Source organism: Vanessa atalanta, chromosome 2 (assembly GCF_905147765.1).
Source record: "Vanessa atalanta chromosome 2, ilVanAtal1.2, whole genome shotgun sequence".
Classification (NCBI taxonomy): Eukaryota; Metazoa; Arthropoda; class Insecta; order Lepidoptera; family Nymphalidae; genus Vanessa; species Vanessa atalanta.
Window position 1 is genome coordinate 11626800 of NC_061872.1, and position 13884 is coordinate 11640683.

At 32.6% G+C, this 13884-nt stretch overlaps 1 protein-coding gene across 8 annotated transcripts in view; it reads left to right on the plus strand.

The window, feature by feature from the left end:
* LOC125069971 (rab GTPase-activating protein 1-like) overlaps positions 1 to 13884 on the plus strand; it is a 33021-nt gene that overhangs the window by 3393 nt on the left and 15744 nt on the right. For 3 of the 8 annotated variants that reach the window (XM_047679615.1, XM_047679643.1, XM_047679625.1), the window contains exons 4-6: positions 5099 to 5225; positions 6082 to 6268; positions 8264 to 8463. In XM_047679615.1, the coding sequence (XP_047535571.1) occupies positions 5099 to 5225; positions 6082 to 6268; positions 8264 to 8463 (514 nt within the window). Of the gene's footprint in view, positions 1 to 611; positions 715 to 1357; positions 1493 to 2015; positions 2703 to 3388; positions 3569 to 5098; positions 5226 to 6081; positions 6269 to 8263; positions 8464 to 13884 lie in introns of those variants that run through there. The other 5 variants (XM_047679668.1, XM_047679676.1, XM_047679660.1 and 2 more) reach the window with 5 other exon arrangements.

Consider the following 13884-nt stretch of genomic DNA (forward strand, 5'->3'; position numbering starts at 1 on the left):
AGAGGTAAATAGCCGTCTTACAGGCTTTTAATATTTTATAAAATATAAAGAAATTTACTATTTCGTTTGCAATCTCTTGTACCGTAAAATGTCTTAAATTATCACGACACATATACCGATAAGATTAACAGGCTAAGGTTAATACCTCAGCCTGCTACATTCATTTGACTTGTACTTGCCTACATAACTTTATTTGGTACGAGGGCTTTAGGGCCGGATTATTTATTTAAAAATAGAAATTGCCAAATGGTTGACATTTATAGTAACATTTCGATTCTAACAATCACTCTCTCGGGTATAAGCGTAACCATATAACTTTTCCCAGTAAACGCAAATGAAATAATATTTTTTTAAATCGACGTGATAGTTACTGAGATAAGCGGATTCTACAATATAAACTCGATTTTTACTACATAACTAGATAGATATATAACTTATCTATACATTTCGAGATCTAATAATATTTTTCCAACCAAACAAACAAACAAGTATAGCTCCTATGTATTATGTTTGATATGATTCAAATGTGTTGTCGTCTACAATTACGCAGGTTTCTTAGTTTATAGTTGGTTACAGAGAGTGAGTACTTTTATCAATCTACACGAGATTGATAAAAGTAACTTAACGCAAATGCAATAAAATCTGCTCGTAATCTGGTCGGGTAACAAAACAAATGTCCTATAAAATCTGGTAAACCTTTTGACCTGTCGTTATGTAAGTAAGTCAATTCTAAAGTTTCCAACAAGACGCTTAGTAGTCTGGAATCAAAGACGTAAACTTTTTCACGGTAACTTGAATTCAAAATCTTCGTATTTCCGTAAACTACAGAAGACTACTAGAGAATACATTTAAAATTAGTTTTTCTTTATTTATAAATCAAATACAATTAATGAGAATTTTTTTAATTGAAATAATTACGTGTGTCAATTTATATCTTTAATATCAGACATAAAATTTAACTTAATATATGTATAGTATTATAAATAAGTGTTCTATATAGAAAGGACCTTTCTGCCTTGAAATTCATATGTTGACAAGAAATTCATATGTTTGTGGTACGATTTTATTTAGGTTCTTTTGGATGGGTAGCACCAGTTATCCTACATTTTATTTCTGTGTTCCGGTTTGGATGGTGAGCAAGTTTATTCACAGGCACAATGGACATATAATTAATATACCATAGTGAGCAGTTCATATATGGTGTCAGAAGTAGTTTACTAAATAAAAAAAAAAACTTCAGAACCGAGATAGCTCCGAGATAAGAACCCGTGAATCTGTAAGTTAGATTGATGATACAAACCCAAGCGCTACTGAATTTTCATGTGCTTGTTCTTTTTTTTCTTGGTGAAGGATAACACCGAGTGTATTGGATGGAACTTTACCACTTATGTGGTGTAATTACTGCAGATCTAGTTTTCAAAAAGTGAAGAGGCAGTCTTAGTCCAACCGTGGGATAATAACAGGCTGTTCCTTTACATTAATTTGATGACCGGTACGTCCTTGAATAGCTGAAAATGTTACGCATTGTTGAGTAAATTGTGTAATGCGTTATCACGTCTAAACACTTGAGGTCGTATGACTAAGCCTAACATGCTACGAATTTTTGTTATGATAAAAATCTGAATGTTTCTCAGTATTTAGTGCATCACTTGTATAATTAGATCCTAATTGAAGTTTTAACTGTTGAACTTGATAAGAAAATATATTTGAAAAGGTTGAGCGATATCGAATGTTAAAACATTTGTATTCGAATATTTTAATCAAAATGTCTGAAAGTATCAAAGGCCATATAAGTTTACGAACTTTACTTTTTTTTAGTCAGGATTTATATTAACAGTGTTATTTATTGAGTAATTGAACCAATATTGTTTTTATTTTTTATTTTATAGGAATTCATTAACAACAGTTAGAGCGCGTGGAACGATAAAGTAATTTTTATTACTCATAAATATTGTGAGAGCAATAAAATTACGAGAACGTAAGTTTTCAATCAGTAACAGTTTATAAAACAGCAAACACGTGCCGTATATTTATAGCCTTCACTTATTTTAGTTCAATTTTATATGAAAACACTTCGGTGTGTTAGTAAGAATTGAAATTATTCGTAAAGAGAATGAAATTACTATAGCCTATTCAATTTATTACCCTGGTTTGCCCACCCCCCTTTAGAACAGTACGGATATACTTTCACCTTAATTTTTTGGGCTGTAATGATCTATTAAATAAAAGGACGTAGACCTATAAGAATGTTTCGTTTTTAATGTACCATTTTATCGATCTTGTTAATTAAAAGCTGGTTAATTTCATAAAAATCTTCATAAGAATTTCGCCACGACATACCGAAGTTCCATCGGTCATCCAATCCGTGCTTATGAACGTTAATTGTCAGTTGTTTTGGTTTCGTCCATTGTGAACGCATTCAGCGAGTTACTGGGGCGTCTGCGCGGTCACCTTAGACGCTATGATATAAATCTTTGTGATTATATTTCTTTGGAACACGTTGAGCAACCAAAAGCCAATTGAAAGGAACCTAATTAAATATACTTTTGATTTTAGAACACATGTTTTATTTAGTCAAAACGAAATAGTGAAGAGGGTGGGGTGGTGTGTAATATTTTATCTGTATTTATATATAATATGACTTAGAATTTTGGTGAGGATTGTTAACTATGTAGGAAGTGATAAGCATTATGTCAGTAAAGGTGAGACGTTTTGTAATGTTTCTCGTAATATTAAATAACATAACTATTACAATAATATTTAACTTCATGAATATTTTCCAAATAAATTGTGAGCACAAAATGAGTTTGAATTAATTGCACTTTTATTGATCTTTATTAGATAACTAACAATTTAACGTTACTTTTCAGTGACATTTACGAAGTCTCGGACTATTTCAGTTGACATTTCTTAGTAATTGTCCCTAATTCAATGAGTCTCTAACAGACTAGTATCATACTTTATGTTTTTATTTTTTTACGTTACCCATATCGGCCAATAAGGAATATTCAAATTTCGTCTCTTGTATCAATGTTATAAGATCATAGATGAAGATTATCATTAAAGTACTAAGATGATTTTGTTTGCGTGAAAAATTAAGTTGTAAGGTAATTTTTAGTATCGGTAATTTTGTTTAATTGTATTGGTGCTTTGCATAAATCTTAGCCGAAAATCGTAAAAATTAAATTATTGAAGAGTAACTTTAAGTAAGAGTAAGAGTAACGATTAAATTATTATTTTATCTCTTATCGATTAAATAATAAATAATATTAGGTAATTGTTATGTTTATTATCTTCATAGCGCTTCGTGTGGCTTATAAATATATAAGTGACGTATGTATGATTATTCCATATGCCTACTCGAACGATATCTCGATGTCGCCAGTGGGCAGAGTGAATCATGAAACCTGCTCACTGTTTAGTATTCAATCGTTGTCCGCCGTGCAGGACGAATATTTTAATATTTTATAATAACACATTTTAATTAACTTTTTTTTATTTATCATTCGGTGGTGTGTGTAGTTTGACTACAATGACTTACGGGAAAACATCGCACGTTATATACAAGGTGCTCTGTTTGTGTATCGTTTTCTCAAATTGATTGTTATTTAAGAACAAGCATGTCCCGTCTTCGTATGGTAAAATTTAATGTTACCCTTCCGATAAAATCCTTCCTAAGGGAGCGTCTACGTCGCGTAGAGTCTAAGTCTAAGAAACCGGAGCCCCGATTAACCTATAATTTCGAAGATTTCTTGAGGAGCCGTATTTCGCTTTTCCATATACATATATAATATGTAGATTATTTTCATACATAAAACAAATTTTAATATATAATAATGATTTGGTGACAACATTTTTGTCAGACATGGGTGCAGTTTACTAAGAAGGAAGCATAAATACATAAAATTTAAATATTTCATCATATTTTGTTACGTGGACGAGATTCTACGAACTATTTAGCAGTGTCGCACATCCCTTGGAAAGCAAGTAAAGCTAGCGGTCGATCGTACTGTATGTAAGTGAGGCTGTAGAGAGGCATCCTGCACTTGCTTGCACACATACTTGTGCACATATTTGTGCCATGCAGTTGGGCAGTCTCTAGTAAACTCTTGCAACTGAAATTGAACCAGTTCCATTCAACCGATTCAGCTTAAACTGTACACAGTTTTAATGCTGGTTACAATACAGTATACTAATAAATTAAATTTGAATCATCATTACCTGAAACTTTTATACAAAGTGTATAGATTTAATGAAGTGTTCTTTTTAAATAGTTTATTTATGTTTTAATATATTTTTTTCACTGCATTCAGAATGACACATTTGAATAAATAATATAAACAAAATAATTGTAATGTTTTAAATGTTTTCCTCGTTATTATTGCTGTGTCATATATTATGTATTAATTGTGTATCATTTGAATAATATTATTTACATCAATATAATGTTACTCAATTTCAAATTGCATACATAGAGATTGAAAATATATTTAATAGTTATGTAAGACAAAATCTTTTGTATAAGTAATTAATTTTATTGTACGTAATTTGTTGAATGTTAGTAATTTTATATTGTAATGTATGATTACCTCGCGCTATATTTAACGCTTCTTATTCCTAATTATGTAATTAAATGTTACACGAAATCTAATATTGTACAATTGTGTACAATATTAGATTTTCGTTCGAAATAAATTTCGCTACAACAAAATTTTCGAATTTAATTTTGGACGTCGAGTAGAGATATCTCATTGGCTAGAAAAAATAAACCTTAGCTGATGATCGTGTTGAACCGCGTTGAAACCTAGACCAGCACCACTGAATTTTCATGCATCAATCTCGTGTTCGGTGGTAAAGATAAACATAGTAAAGAAACCTGCATGTGTTGGTTGAAAACTTGTCACAAATTGGTATATCTGCCAACCCCAAATTGGAGCAAAGTAGTGGAATAAGTTTTAAACATTATCCTCAATAAATATATAAAGCATCCCAAGTGGGACAGCAACATTGTTGCCTTAATTTTTAATATATTATTTGCAGGTACAACGAGAAATGTGCTCTAATATAATATGCTTAAAGATAATTTTCTTCCGTGCAGGAGTCGTGCCGGCACGTCGGCGGATCGAAGTTCTACGAAGTAGTAGACGGAACGTCAGCGGTCACATCAACACCGTCTCCAACAGAGAAACAAGATCACATGAAACCTATCGAAAGTGATGATGAAGGTGATTGAGAATTCTCTGTAACTTATTGACCACTTATTGTCGACCGCGGCTTTGCTCGCGTTTAAAAATATGGTGTTTTTATGTGTTAAGTATATAAAAGGATTAAGATAGTTTCATACCAAATTTCATCAATGTCGGTTCGTAGGTTTTACCCTAAAATAGTAACAGACAGATAGACAGAGTTACTTTCGCATTTATAATATTAGTATAGATTACGCCACTATAGAATACTAAGTTATTAATAACCTATGCTTAATGTGTGATAGGTGTCTACCGTGTAAATGGTCTATTTTACCGTAATTTGGTCACCATAGATATTGACACTTGGGTAACTTGGTTAAGAACTTCATTAAGGAGGTTTTTCTCTTCTAATTTGTTATGACTCGCCACTAGATGGCGCTGAATCATTACAACTATACAGTTCAATTGAAAGCCATGATTGCCATTGATATAATATATACGGACAGAACATTTTTCGTATTTAGCTAGTATTTTATAAAATATAATTCGTTTTTCTATTTTAATAACGTCATAGATGTATGTATTCCAATCAATGAAGGAGTCAACATTAACAAACTTTTGATTTATAGTCCATGCGATTTGCTCATAGCTCTGCTGTATTGTACTACATTCAATGCCAACTATTCCACTTTAATAATACTTTACTACTTATATCCACTTTAATTTTATTTCCAAACTTAATGATAATGAATATCATAAATTATTTGAGATATCGACCAATGATATCGCGTCAATTAAATGTCAAAATTGTTGTCTTTCTTTGATTTTATTGTTCTTGTTGTTGGAATAGATTATAATATCGTATATTATTATTACTAATGAAGTATTTTTTCAGTATCAGATGTCGACCAAGAGTGCACAGTGTTCTGCGGAGTCAGTTACCTCGGCGCGCAGAACATAGCTGATCCAAAATCGGAGACTGATATACAGCGTATCATGAAGGAATTGAGCTCGATGCCAGAGAACCGAGATGGTATCGCCGTCTCGATTTCGATACCAGTGTGTTCCCAAGGTCTGGTCGTGTAAGTACTTCCAGATTTTGAGCTTCTTTTACATGTTCCTAAAAATATCATACCACTTAATATAAAACAGATAAGTCAGTTCGTAAGACTTTGTACAAGTCCGTATGGGTAGGTTAAGTCATCGGGTATTCTACCGCAAGACAGTAGCACTTAGTATATTATTGTGTACCGGCTTGAACCAGTGTGAACCAGTGTAACTACAGGCACTAGGGACGTCTTAGTGCCCAAGGTTGTTTACGCATTGGCGATGTAAGGGATGGTTAATATTTCTAACCATTTGCCCGCCCGCCTTCATGTATCCTTAAAATAATGTGTGCGTTTTATGTGCTCAATTGCTCATGTGATTTGATAAAAACAAATGACTAATTTTCATTTAACAAACTACTTTTAGCGAAATTACGAATCATTTTTTCATCTCTATACAAAGTAAAGATTCTTTAAATAATTACCAGACTCACTTTTTAGAATACTTGTGAATCGGCTTCACAAATTTACGAATTAGGAAAGTGATTTGATATAGATATCATTAATAACACTCAGAAATTGTGTAGCTTTCTTTTGTATTTTATTTTCTTTCAATGAAAATATTTTAAGAATTGGATCTTTGCTTCCGGATTTTCCCTCTACATACTCACGAACATATTTTATACCCTTTATGATCCTAGCATAGAAGTTTAGATTATTTAACAAACTGATTTAATAATAATATTGTTTAGAATAGAACTGTTTTTTTCTGTGAAAAGTTTTTGGCACGCTATAGCGTATTTCGGTATACCGTGATTGCTAAAGGCATGACGTTCTCGACCCACAACCCGCATTAAATTCCACCAACCCGCATTGGAGCAGCGTAGTGGAATATGCTTCAAACCTTCTCCTCAAAAGGAGGCCTTAGCCCAGCAGTGGGAAATTTACAAGCTGTTAATATGTAATGTGTATGACGTATTCGTATGCTGGTTCTCTGTCTCTCCCTCTCTCTCTGCTCTCCTCTTTTGTGTGCGTAACGCTTATATGATATGTCAATATTATGAAATAAGTCGTTGCGGTTATAACTGATATAACAATGGCTACAGTGAGTATTGTTCTAGAAATATTCAAAAGATATGAGGAATCACTTGACCTAAATTCGTTTAAGGGTTTTGAGGTTTCATTAAACAACAACTGCAGCAATACTTACAGTATTTCCGAATAAATATACACAATATTTATATATCGGCTAACACAGTATTTCCGAACACGAAAACTGTATCGAGGTGGCTTAATATATAAATTTGATCTTACCAAATTGTAATAACGACTATTAACAAAAAAAATATTTAACCTTGAGAAACTTGGCGGCAGGACTAAATATCCATCACGATCGGAGCGACAGACGTCAATTCAAAGTAAAAAAGAAGTTTTTTTTAATGATATATTTAGGCATAGGATATAGATGGGCGGACGGGCAAAATGGGCTACCTGATGGTAAGTAACCACCGCCCATATACGTTGGCGCTGCAAGAAACATTAGTCATTCCTTACATCGCCTATGCGCCACCAACCTTGGTAACGAATATGTTAAGTTCCATGCAGTCTGCATGTTTACTCACCATACAAACTGGAATACAATAATACTGAGAATCGCTGTATGGCCGTAGAATATTTCAAGAATCCAGATGAGTTACTAAGTTACCAAGCTCGATCACCTAGAAATTTACAATAATTAGTAGAAATTTATAATTTCTCAATAGAAAAACTCAATAATCTTTCATTGTCCGACTCTCGACTAGTTTTGAACGTGAACATAAAATTTACTCGGTCTATAATTTCATTTAATCGTGTGAAATTTCAATGCTGTCCGGAACTTAAAACATGCAAAAACGTCAAATTACGAAACCCATTTAAAACCATAGAAATGTAGACTAAAATCACGGACAACATGAGAAGATTTTAACTTAAAAATCGGCACCAAAACAAACATGTGTATTTGTATAGTAATTTGTGTTACGTTGCCCACAGATTATACCAAGCGGACACAAACAGCGTGATGACGAGGTACGCGGTGAACAGGATATCGTTCTACGCGCGCGGAGCGGCCGGCTCGCCCGTCGCGTCGTGCTTCGCCTTCACGTGGTCGCACGGGGAGACCAAGGAGTCGGCCGTGTACCGCTGCCACGTGTTCCGCTGCCACATCGCTGAAGCCGTCAACCAGGTTTCGAGTGAGTGCTCATGACTGTAACAGTGATGCCAACTTTGAGTTTTCCCCCTAAATTCAATGGGGAAAACCCCTAAGTTGGTAAATTTATACAAAAGTAAAATATAAAAAATATTATATGAAAAGAATAAGAGGAAGGAGCAAAAAAAATGAATGCAAATAAAAGTTAAGAAAAACTAAATTTAAAATGGTTTACACTTATATTTGTAATTTCTTCTCGAACATTATCAGGGGAATTTGAAGTTGGTACTTGGGGAGTTAATCCATATAACATGGCATCACTGGACTATTTAAATTGCTTGTAACGGCATTTCTAAGATGGACAAGTCGACGCTGACGGGCGTTGAGAATCGAAATCTAGTCAGAATGTTCTTTATTCAATTAGGCTCTAATAAGTTTTGATTCGTTGATACAAGATTTTCTCAAAACTAATATCTATTTTTTATTAAATGTACTGCATATGGATTCTATTGAAAATAAATAAGTAAGAATGTCGATATTTTTACATTATATTTTCTCTATATTCTTGTCTCAAATTAGAAACATAGTCGATTATACATAGTATTATGTGGTATTATAAAGACATAGTATTACAAAAAGCTCTATGTTTGAAGCGTCTATAGCGCTATGGTTTACGGACCGCTTAACGGTGTAAAAAGTCACAGGATCGATCCTGACCCCTTGGGCTATTGTCGTCCCCACTCCTAACACAAGCGATAAACTTAAAAGGAGAGGTAAATAGGAATATAAGTAATTCCTTAATTATTTTGGGGCATTGCTAGTATTCTTAATTTAAACAAAAAAAAAGTTACTCCCAAATAAGTATAAGCGATTCAAGAGGTTTGGATGAATATGGACCATTTGCCAGATATTTAACCGCCAAACATTATTTATATATGTATGTCTTCTTAGAATAATTAAGAAGTCGGCAAATTCACAAAGTTTGATTGACGATTATTTCATATTGATCCATATTTATTCCAATCGAAGAAGGAGCCTTAATTTACGCATTTCATGCGATTTGCTAATGGCTCGGCTATAATGTGCACTAGTAACCGTTTTTTATTAATATGTTCTTATTTATAATACAATACTATTCCCCTTAGCTACTTATATTACAAAACGGCATTTTTTTGAAAATCCATAGTTAATATAATATATTGTTCAAGCATTCCACCAATGATAACGCGTCAATTCGCTGTCGAATGTTGTTTATTTTGGTTTTGTCCTTTTGTGGTTGGAGTAGACTATAAATGTATATATTCTATATAAAACACCTAAAAATTAACAATTGAATATTTATTCCTCCGACCTCTGTGGTCGAGTAGTGTGTACACCGGTTTTCATGGGTACGCCACACCGAGGTCCCGGGTTCGATTCCCGGCCGAGTCAATGTAGAAAAAGTTCTTTAGTTTTCTACGATGTCTTGGGTCTGAGTGTTTGTGGTACCGTCGTTACTTCTGATTTCCATAACACAAGTGCTTTAGCTACTTACATTGGGATCAGAGTAATGTATGTGATGTTGTCCAATATTTTAATTTTTAATTTATTCAGATTTTATTTTAAAAAATGAAAAAAAAAAAACCTATATATTTGCGTAAATCTAAATCGTTAACGTATTTAAAAATATATCTTAAGTCGTTTTATTAAGTTCTATTTTCACTTGAGTTCGGTAACAAACTGAGAGCAGCTGTTTGCACAATCATTTATTACATATGATTGAAATGATTTCAATATTCATGTTACAGTTCACGAGCTGTCCAAATAATTAGGAACAGTTATCGTTGTTCCGTTCAGTTTTATACGCAGTTTGGAGTGTTTTGTGTTATGTGGTTTTTGTAATAACAAGGTAAGATTAGTTTGGATGTGATTTCATGTAATCCGTTAATACTTATTACCACTTGATTCGATTACGTAGTATGTTTATTATGAGTAGACGTTAATTGCTATCATTTCTTCTTATAGGCAGTAGAGGTGATCTGTCGTGAAATGTTGATAAGTGAATTATTGTTATGTGCGGTTTGGATGCGTATCTTTGAAACGTTATCTATGATATCGGCGGCCAACCAATCTCAAGGGAGACCAGCCAACTACGCAGGATATGTCATTGAACACAAGTGTGCGCAAATACAGGTGCACGATCTTTTCCCCAACAGAGTGTGTACACAATTCCAACTTCTAGACTCCGGGTGGACTGAGAATTTTTCGACAAAATAGCCAAATATTTTTTTATAGACCCGATTTGTGATTTGAACCTAGAACCCAGGAGCCTTGGGATCAGTGACCTTCTCTAGCCACAAAATCAACAAGGTAGTGATGTTAACAATGCTAGCATAATGAAACTGAAGAGTTTTTATTTTTATTTTGTTAAAGCGCGCTAAATTTTAAGGTATTTTGTAGGCTATTTATTATCACACTACGGCCCGCTAGGAGCAGAGAGTATCTAATTTTGTTTATCATAGCCTATGTCGCATATGACTTTCTGTAATTTCGCAATCGTGTTATGTTTTCAGCGTAAATAATTTCGTGACGTACATTACACCACGAACTTCAATAGTATGCATGTTTCTAATAATAATCAAGAGAAAATTGACATAGCACTATTGTTGGTTGTTTTATTTATGTATGTTAGTAATGTATTTTATAGAAATTATTATTAATGCATATTTTAATACTTTACTGGACCTACGTTGCTAAACGTTATAAAAGTTGTTGATATTTAGGTGGAAATAAATAAACGATTACTTAGAAAAATGCAACGAATGTATATTGTTAGTACAAAAGGTTACAAGCTTACATGTCAATCACCGAATATGAAAAAGAAAAAAATTATTAGTTGTCAACTAATAACGGTACAAATAAGGTTGCGTTCTTATATGCCAAAAAAAGTAAATCCTGTTCTTTATATAATGAAATGAAAATAAATTACTAGTTTTGCTCTAGATAAAGTTTAAATTTTATGTTGGAGTGGGGATAATCAAACCTAAGTCAGGATCGAATGCGGGTCTTTTTTGGTAACTCGTATACGTTATACTCGTTGTGCTGATTCCGATTATGTTTTTTTTTTCGAAAATACATATTAAATTTCATTGGTACAAAAAACGGCCAGGTTTCAAGCATAAAGTCGAAAATAATGAGATCAATCAGTCTCAATCAATCTTTTTATTATTTCTGATTTTTTATCGGGATAAAGGACCCCATAGAAATCGTGTTATCAACGAAAATCTGTTACACTCTAAATGTCGCTTTTGTTATAGAATTTTAAAATAAATTGTATTATGTATATTATTTGTTTAATTATTTTCTTTACTCACCAAAACCACTGGGATAAAAATAAGGATTGATGCCCGAAGCCATTATTTATCAGTCAGCCTAAATGTTCTCCATCACTTTAAAAATGACTGTTTTAGTGAAGAGATTTACGTAAATGTAATAATAGATATGCATACACGTATAGTAAAAAGTTACAGCCCGTAAATGTCTCATTACTGGGCTCGTAGGCCTTCTTCTTGTGCTTCTTTACCGCCGTGCACGGCCTAAAACTTCGGTTAAGATTTACGTTATATAACCTTCTGCGAGTCAAACGTCGTTTATTGATTACATAATTTAATGTTTCGTAAAGAAAGCAAAAATAAATGTAATAAATAAGCAATGGGTCTCTGACTGGCAATGACTCATTTCTTTTTAGGCAAGTTTCGTAAAGACGAATATCAACAGTTGGCTTAGTATTCATACATTTTTTTAAATATCTTGTGACATTTTATTTCGCGACAAATCCTCAATTCCGTCATGACCCAACATGGCATGACATTGGACTATTATCGTTTCCACTAATAGCTCTAGCAAAACGTTTGTAAAAGCATTTGGAACTATAGTTATGGTAGCCTCAGTAGACAAAAAAATCAAAGCTTATGTGTTTTTTTTAAATATGGAACATTAGTGAAGCGTTCGATAGTGTTGTTGTTCTATTTCAGGCGCGCCATAGTTATGTAGATAACGTGACATTATGTTACAGTGCGTCCTTATTCTGTAGTGCTTCGATGTTTTATTAAAATGATAAGCGTTACGACGTACCTGTATTCGTATTTAATGACGATTTTATGTTTTTAAAATGAATACATATTATATACGTTTGTTTTGGTTCTGACAAATATTGTTTGATGGTAAGTGGTCACCACTGGCTACTAAACTACATTGGCACAGTAAGAATCATACTTTAGATCGCAATAGCTCCAAGAACTTTGGGAACCGAGTAACTAACTAATTCCACCTCGGCGTAACTACTCTCAGGTAAAAATAGGTTATACATAAAAAAGAGTTATTATATTTTGTTTTCAAAATACGTCTCATCAAAATGACAGTAAACATCGACAATCTTTAACTATTAGTTTTTTTAATTTATGAATAGAAGAGTTGCTTACCTAATCTCAACACGTTCTTAAAATATAAATTAATTTCACTAATAATAAAATCTAATTAACGTCAAATTAATTCTATTTATAAATATATTTTTATGAAAATATTACAAAAATAATTACAATGTAGCGATCTAGAAATGGAAACGCCGTTTGATTGATCATGTACCAGAATAAGGTCGATACTCTCTTATCTAGATATTGGATTGTTCGTTTCATAAACTCGCTGGCTTTAGTTTTATACGGCTGTCTGTATTTTTAATCATCAAGTTTTTACGCGTATCTGGTATAATGTGATTTCTTTTGTTTTGTTTATAAGATTTTTTGTATATATTGTGTTTTATGTCCGTGTTTGAAAGTTAAGTGAATATAAACGTAAAAAAGAACAGGTATTTCAATGTCTTATTATATTCTAAAGTAATTTTCAAACTGGTCTTTAAAAATCTTATGTTTACAAAGCGATTAATAGGCTTGTTTCCACTAATAATAAATCGGATGGCTTTGAGTTTCTAATGATTAACCATGATAATTAGTAAATAAAAAAACAACTTTTCTACAAAAATAATAAAAGATTAATTATATTTTTGGAAAATAAAATCGACAAAATGAGGCATTTAATCACGTGACATTAAACACCAATCAGAGTCGCGTGACGTCACACCTCGCGAAACAAGCGCGGAACGCTACGTTGTTGCTATCAATTATCATTATGGCAGATAAACTGGGGGTACTACTTGGTTCTGGATCTTTCAAACACTCTGCGATTATTGACAAACTTTGTTTTTTCAACATATATCTTCTTGGCATTCGAACTTCGTTGGTATACAACCTGGTTTCATGCGCACTTGTGTCTTTACCCATAATATGATACTCTGTATAATTAGTCATATCATTTGGCAACTAAAAAAATAAAAAGAGTTTGAATTATTACATTTTATAAAACGAAAATAATATTTTAACTCAAACAAATCATAAAATCCTATTCTAGTCCTAACATTTTATAGGTTATG